The following is a 7,350-nucleotide window of genomic DNA, read 5'->3' as shown; positions in this document are numbered from 1 at the left end:
GGAATTGAATAGCCCTGATGTTCACACTCACACTTAAGAACAATCTTTAAGAGACCTGACAGCCATGCTTTTGGCCTGTGGGAGGAAGCCAGAGTACCCGGAGAGAATCCACGCATGCACAGAGCGACAGTGCAGTTTAGTGCTTGCCCCGTAATCGAAAGGTTGCAGGTTCGAGCCCTGGTCAGTCTGTTGTTGTGTCCTTGGGCAAGACACTTAACCCACCTTGGTGGTGTTCGGAAGGACCGGTGGCACCTGTGTGTGAGTACTGGGTGAATGACTGATTGTGTTGTAAAGTGCCTTGGGGGTTCCAGGACTCTAGAAGGTGCTATATTAAATACAGGCCATTTACCATTTCACAGGAAGAACGTGCAAACTACATGCAGAAAGGCCCCAGGCCGGGTTTTGAACCTAAGACCTTCTTGCTACAAGGCAAAAGCACTAACCACTGCCCCACTGTGCAGCCCCAGAGAGGATTATATAATTTTTTTAATGGTTTTGGTTATTTTTGATTGAGGCTTTAACGTTGTACTGAAAGACAAAACAAAGAAACTGAGTTGAGTTGTTGATCTTTAATTTATTTAAAACAATATTTTATTACAATATCTTTATTCTCATTAACATTTTAAATAGCAGGTATGTCAGTGGGATGGAATCTGAGCAGGTTGAACTGTTACTAAAAGAGTTTCTGCTCTCTTCTGCTTTTAAAAGAACAACTTTAGCAGTTAGCAAAAATACAGATGTCACCATTTTCAGTCAGATTTGGCTTGATCATCAGAAGGCTGTGTTGCTTTGATGTTCTCAAAATAAGACTCCTCTGGTTATGTGTCACCATTACACCCGAGGGAACAGATTGGTCATTTTTGTTCAGTTGAATTACATCAAAAATATATTATTATTAAAACAGCCCAAGAGTAAGAGCCCTCGGTTATTTTTAAATACACACAGCACCAGTCACCCATAAAACACATCATCTCCTACAGACTAGTAAGACTGCACTTATGTCACATTGTTGCATAGCATCCTGAGTCCACGAGTGTATGTCAGCCCTGCATGTTTCGTACATGTTCTGAGGTCAGTGCTGACAAAAAGTAGCAGATTCATCCATTTGTCATCTGCATGAGAAGAACAGATTGCCGTGTAACATTCTCCTCCTTACTTGTTGCTTTTGTCAGCAGCAGCATGACTTTGCAGTTCTTTAGTGTAGGAAATGGCTGAGGTCCTCACAAATCTCTGCCTCATCCCAGGGTCCATGGATGTTGTCTTTGTGCCTCTGCAACCAAACAAGCAGCAAGGGACAGAGAAATGTGACACTCACTACAGCTAGGGATAAAAGCACAGCTCCGCCCAGCGACTGGGACGCCAGACCTCCGACTCCTCCCGTACACACTCCCACACACACCCCAGTAAACTGGAGAGGGGAGTTCTCCCTCAACCTCTGTAGCAGACAGGGCCATAGGGCAAACACCAGCAATGCACAGCTCAGCATGGCAAAGGTGTGCAGAGCACCAGGTAATCTGGAGGCCAAGCACACGGAGGCAAACAGAGCTGCGTTTAGGGAGAGGCTCCCAGGAGGTGAGGGCTCGCCATAGGGGAACGACACCAAGTGAGCCAGCAGCATGACAGCAGACATGGCATACACGGTGTCTGTGCTCACAGATTCTGTCAATGTTTTAAGGACCGGTGAGAAGCCAAAGGTGAAAGAAAGGAAAAGAGCAGCACTCTGCAAATCAGCTAGATGTGTGCGGGTCTCGCTGCAGGAATCAGTTTGAGAGGTAAAGGCCTGGTAGAGTCCATAACCCAGCAAGCCACAGACAAGGCTGGTCCACAACAACGTCTCAGGGGCCAGAAGACCCTGTGAGAAGGTAGAGATGTGTATTAAATAAACACTTTTTTTCCTGTGTTGAATCAATCAGGTGCTCTGTAGTCATACCTGCTCCATGTACAGCCAGAAGGTAATAAAAATGGCCACACAAGACAGCTGTTGTCCTACAAGACTTGCTTCTTTCACTACAGCCCAGTAGCGGTACTCCCGGATGCCTTCATTCCTCCGCAGCTCCTCCAGGAACCTTTGATCCACGTAGTTATCAGGAAAGGGCTGGCGTTCCCACAGCACCTTCCGCCATGGCACAGACTGACTCGGGGCTCCATCAGCCCCCATCACCCTGTCCATAAACACACACACACACACACACACACACACACACACACACACACACACACACACACACACACACACACACACACACACACACACACACACACACACAGCTGCGTGAGAAGCTGAACAATAGATGAAAATCTCTGATTCAGGAACATTCATAACCCATTTATATTAAGTATGTGTTGTTTTATTCAGCAGTAAACCAGATCCATAAACATGTCTGTCTTTAATTGGATTTACTCTGAGCATATGTTAGTATTTAATTACTTTAACATTATACTGATATAAGTAGTAAACTAGCACAATCAAAACTACAAAACGGGGGTCTAATAAAGAGAATAACTGTTGACATGTTTATAAAACTAACAACGAGCTACGGCCATCGACACTTTTGACTGTAATCTAATAAAATTCGTCAAGAAACTGAAGGATTAAACATAGAAACACAAACGATAGATAGTATTTTAGTGCTTATTTTTGCGAATGAAGTGAACAGCCCGATCGGCTAACACACACCGTTTCTTCCGGTTTGACGCTGATATCAAAACAGCCTTTCTCAGTTAAACATGCAGTTATAAACCCTGAAACCACAAACACTTCTTCTAAAACATGTAAGAATATTTTAAAACTGATATTTCCCTAACCGTAACAGCAACCTTGCTCGGTGGTGGCGACGCTAAAATCTGATCGCCTCATTGTGCCGGAAGTGAAGCACCATTGTTAGTGCTCACAGCGCCCTCTCGTGTAAACGGTTCCTCATTGCATGATGTTGCCGTTCTGCCAACCCCAACAATCATCTTACGGATTATTTTAATGGGCATACATCTCTAATATATATATATATATTAGAGAGAGAGACATGTGTGTGTGTGTGTGTGTGTGTGTGTGTGTGTGTGTGTGTAAATACGATGTATTCCTTCTGATTCCACCACAACAATGATGACAGTAACAACACATTATCAGTGAGTAACTGCATAGTCAAACTCGTGCTCCGTGACAGAGGGAGACGTCTTAGATTTTAAAACACTTCATATTGATCAAAACGTTTTATTAGAAATCCCTCTTTTAAATGAAATTCATTATGTCAGCATAGTTTTAAACCACTGTGACCATAACACAAGAGGAATGAGGAAGACATTGAAACAGATCAGTTTCTAATTTGACAAATGGTCTTAGTGCAGGCATTTAAAAAATAAGTGATGTGTCACAGTTAATTCATAAATATTTGGTTTAATTCTCTTCCAACGTAAGTTCTGTACAGTTAATGATACAGGTGTGACCTTTATCTCTAAGTGAGAGGGTGGCAACAAGTAACTCCTAGGTAAAGAATGGTCTGGTTCCAGCTGTCAGGTCAAAAATAATGAAATAAAACCATATTCAAATGCAGCAGCAGCAAGAGAACAGCCAACGAGTGAATTATTAAAATATAGACAAGTGCTCCTTCTTCAAGACAAGTCATTTCTGATTAAACTATTTTGTAATCTAAAATGTCAGTGCACAAAATTTAAGACCAATGAGAAACATTTTCTCTGGCATGTGAGGCAGAGCAATAATCTGACGTTACACTCTGTAGCGTTGGTTTTAAAACCTGCAGACAAATCCTGTTAGTTGTAGTTCTAAAAGAGATCTCAAGGTCAATGCAGGTAAGGCTGGAACATGTTAAACCGACCAGCTGTAGAGCCAACGACCTTCCAGATGTCAGTCAGAAATAGACTTTTGTCACCAGAGAGACAGCCAGGCAGGTCGAACATCTTCATATGGTAGGTGGGCTGTAAGCAGACACCCAGCAGCAGCAGCAGCCATGGACCTTCACAGTGGAGGGTTGTGGTGCCAGCAGCCACTCAGGCCACAAAGCCAGCACAGCCTCACACACACACACACACACACACACTCCTGATTATTACTAACTGTAACAACATGCATGTTTTAAAGGCCTCAAACTATGACAAAAAGATAACAGCTAACAATACAACAGTACATGTTTAAGCACAAGTAGCATAAAGGGAACACGTAACACCAGTTTGGCTGCACCTTCTCCTCCTGCTTGGCAAAAACAAATTATCCTGATAGTAAACATTTTCTTTATCTACTTCAGCTTAACGCAAGAGAAAAACTTGTCCAAAGAACAAAAAGAACATTTTGTATTTTGCAACATCAAGCTGTGTTACAAGAATATTTGCACCATCGACATGTTTGATACTTCTCCAGCAGCTAGAAAAGATTTTACAATACACAACATTAAAGAGATTATTTATAGTTAAATGAAAATAAACAATGGATGTAGAGCTGAAAGGCTGACCAGTTCAAACTCTGGAGGACTGAAAACTGAAGCAGCAGCTGTGGCGATTGTGCCTGAATGTCGCTGACGGTGTCTGCATAGACCCGTTGGAAACCTCTTGAACCCAAAAAAGGCAAAAAAAATAATAATAATAAAAAAAAAAGAAAGAAAAACGCTAAAGTTTCTGTATTAAAGCATGTTAGTTTCTTGTTCATTGTCCTTCTGTTTTCAGTGATATTATGTGCGATTTTTTCTTTTATCTTCAAACAAGGAGCGGACCAGGTAGACCTGAACCGCTGACACGATCACCATCACAAAGAGATTGACCACGGACCAGAGGTTCACCCTGTCAAAGTTACTCTCCTGGAGGTTTCGGTCGCGAGCCTCGAACGCTCGCAGCACCGTCTGGATCTGCACGCTTTTGCCCAGGCGAGACTTCACATTGTTGATGGTGTCCTGGAGGAGAGAAGACAAGAGCATCAGACTAAATGGATCTGAGACGACAGCTTCCTCGTGATCTGTATGGAGCAAAGCTAAATCACTAGCTAGTTTGTAAACATGCAGCTCAAATCAGGTGTGTTCCTTCCTCCGTGAGAAGACAGCTTCCTCTACATCGGAAAAACACACTTCCTGCCTCTGACCATGTCGTGCTGTGTAACTTCTGACACAAGCTTGAACTCATTTTAGTGAGAAGGGTGGGGCTAGCCACCGTGCTGAGAGGGAAACAATCGGCTGTTGTCAGCAGATGGGTGAAAGTTCAAGACATGGTCTATTTTTGTGCAACTATGAAGGCGGTGGATTAGATGCTAATTTGTGTGTCATCCTGAAAGAACTGGGCACACCATGACAAAATCTCTCATTGACACACAACACAGGGTGAAAGTTTAAAATATTTGATGAAAAAAAAAACATTTTCCTGTTCTCGGATTACACCCTCACCATGATGTCTTCCAGCTTCATGTCCAACATATCCGTCCCATGGATGTACTCCTTCCAGTCGTCTGGGTCTTCCGCCATGTCCATGTTGTCCAGGATCAATTCAAAGAAGATGAGCTTCTCAGAGATGGTACTAAACGTGTTGTCAAAGCAGAACATGTAGTCTCCCATCTCCAAAGCTTCTACACTGGAAAACAGAACAAACACTGAAAGCTTGAAAACACAACACACGCATCAAAGGGCTCGACGTCTCCTCACTTACGTGTGGACGCCGTCTGACTTGCGGTAGTCATTGAACAGCAGATGACCAGAGGGAGAGGAAATGAAGAAATCTACATCCAGACCTGCTCCATCTAACACCTAAGGGTGGTAGAAGTACATGAGTCCATCATAAAAGCTTCGAGACTGAAGTCACCAGTTAATTTAAATGTTTTAGATCATCCCAGAGATGATTTATCATATGAACACATAAAATAAATAATGTTACACCTAAATAAATGTCTAATTTTAGAGCCATTATGTCAGGAATGTTTGATTTTCCTTTCACTGTACTTGTCGTATCTCTCTATTGAACATAAGAATCCTACAAACTCAGTCTTACTGTAGAGACAGGATTTAAACACTGAAAACCAACAACTTTTAAAAGTCCCTCATGCCTGATTTTTACACACACCAATGTTAGAGATCCATTCCGTGCAATAATCTGCTCAGTAACAGGTCAAACTGGTTTCCAAATTTCAAGTTGTGATGATGGCTGCACGGCTAACAGGTTCTACAATATACGTAAGCATGTCGGTTAACACTGCACAATAGTATGAGAGGAGTCACCTGGTATGAATGAATATGAAATGTTTCAACAAGCACAACACAAGAATAATAACTTTTAACTTCTCCCTGGGCTCAATAACATATTTTTGAATGTGAATAATCATTATAAAGTTGGTTCATGTTGACACACAAAAATATGAAAACATAGATGAAAGGTTTTGGTTTGCTGCTCTAATATATTAGTTTAAATACGAGAACGGAACAGTCCATATGACCTGGTATTCAATCTCCAGAGAGGCATCTTCCTTCATGGTTTGGTAGAAACACTCTTTTCGACCTGGAGGCAGAGTGAATGTAAAGTCGCTGTCCGCAGCCTGGGAAAAGGCAGCGAGCACCGCGAACCTGTCCAAGATTAGCGACATAAACACGGACAGGACACACGGAAATATCCGGGCTGGTTCCATGGTCAAAGGAGACAATCTGAAGGTCCGAAGTAGCCAAACGTCCGTTTAGTTGGGCGGCAAGCGACTATGTTGAATTGTTTCTGCGTTCGCTTAAAAGTTCACTTCAGTTATAACGTTCTTACCTCCTCTACAGAGGAGTGCTGACAGTTCAGGACCCCGCCTGATTAAAAAAAACAACAACAAGAGTTTTTACTTGGAAACTGATCAATTTCCTATTAAACTATGGTTAATTTTTATTTATGTTCGTAAACATAATCAAAATTATTTGATTAGTCCCGTGAACAAAGCAAATGGTGACAGGCAAATTTTAAAGCACTATCTTGAAATGCAGTCTGGGATATGTAGTTAGAAACGCCTCGTGATTTTTCTCTTGATATACATAGGTATACAGTCTATGCTTGAGAGGCGCTTTCTTTCATCGTTCTTTTAATCGGGTGTCAGGGGGAGTTGTTTACTGCGCAAAAATATTGCCTAAAACGAAAACTAATTATAAACAAAAAACAATGATGCAAAGACTAAACAAAACAGATGCTGATTACGTTTTTTACTTATATGGTGTAGTTTTAACAGCTGTGTTTTGATAATGTTAAATGGTTTTGGTCAAATGGTCAAACCATTGACCTTTACTATTCATTCGTTAATACGTTGTTATACCTATGATTCAAGCCCATGGAAGCTGGTAAATCTATCTATCTATCTATCTATCTGTCTATCTATCTATCTATCTATCTATCTATCTATCT

The 7,350-nt window shown here is 41.7% G+C and overlaps 2 protein-coding genes across 4 annotated transcripts; both read right to left on the bottom strand.

The window, feature by feature from the left end:
* Window positions 1-554: 554 nt before the first annotated feature.
* On the bottom strand, window positions 555-2,908 carry pigc (phosphatidylinositol glycan anchor biosynthesis, class C). 3 transcript variants are annotated; one of them, XM_015971805.3, is made up of 3 exons: window positions 2,806-2,908; window positions 1,931-2,162; window positions 555-1,852 (listed from the first exon to the last, which is right to left on the bottom strand). In XM_015971805.3, the coding sequence occupies exons 2-3, from the start codon at window positions 2,156-2,158 to the stop codon at window positions 1,196-1,198; spliced, it is 885 nt and encodes a 294-aa protein (XP_015827291.1). In that variant the 5' UTR covers window positions 2,159-2,162; window positions 2,806-2,908; the 3' UTR covers window positions 555-1,195. The 3 variants fall into 3 exon arrangements, with proteins under 3 accessions (XP_015827291.1, XP_015827292.1, XP_015827289.1); XM_015971806.3 differs by having other exon boundaries at window positions 2,818-2,894; XM_015971803.3 differs by having other exon boundaries at window positions 2,678-2,817.
* Window positions 2,909-4,284: 1,376 nt separating this feature from the next.
* tmed5 (transmembrane p24 trafficking protein 5) lies at window positions 4,285-6,751 on the bottom strand. Its single transcript, XM_015971802.3, has 4 exons — window positions 6,419-6,751; window positions 5,638-5,735; window positions 5,379-5,562; window positions 4,285-4,895 (listed from the first exon to the last, which is right to left on the bottom strand). The coding sequence occupies exons 1-4, from the start codon at window positions 6,605-6,607 to the stop codon at window positions 4,677-4,679; spliced, it is 690 nt and encodes a 229-aa protein (XP_015827288.1). The 5' UTR covers window positions 6,608-6,751; the 3' UTR covers window positions 4,285-4,676.
* Window positions 6,752-7,350: the final 599 nt, after the last annotated feature.

The sequence above is a fragment of the Nothobranchius furzeri genome, chromosome 8 (genome assembly GCF_043380555.1).
Source record: "Nothobranchius furzeri strain GRZ-AD chromosome 8, NfurGRZ-RIMD1, whole genome shotgun sequence".
Lineage (NCBI taxonomy): Eukaryota > Metazoa > Chordata > Actinopteri > Cyprinodontiformes > Nothobranchiidae > Nothobranchius > Nothobranchius furzeri.
Note: the sequence above shows the minus strand (reverse complement) of the source record. Positions and strands in the feature narration are given on the sequence as shown.

Coding starts and splice junctions, on each gene's coding strand:
- tmed5 (XM_015971802.3), bottom strand. CDS start 6,607: ATGGAACCAGCCCGGATATTTCCGTGTGTCCTGTCCGTGTTTATGTCG. Junction 5,563..5,637: donor AAGTCAGACGGCGTCCACAC/GTAAGTGAGGAG, acceptor TCTGTTTTCCAG/TGTAGAAGCTTTGGAGATGG. Junction 4,896..5,378: donor TGAAGCTGGAAGACATCATG/GTGAGGGTGTAA, acceptor TCTCTCCTCCAG/GACACCATCAACAATGTGAA.
- pigc (XM_015971805.3), bottom strand. CDS start 2,158: ATGGGGGCTGATGGAGCCCCGAGTCAGTCTGTGCCATGGCGGAAGGTG. Junction 1,853..1,930: donor TCTGGCTGTACATGGAGCAG/GTATGACTACAG, acceptor ACCTTCTCACAG/GGTCTTCTGGCCCCTGAGAC.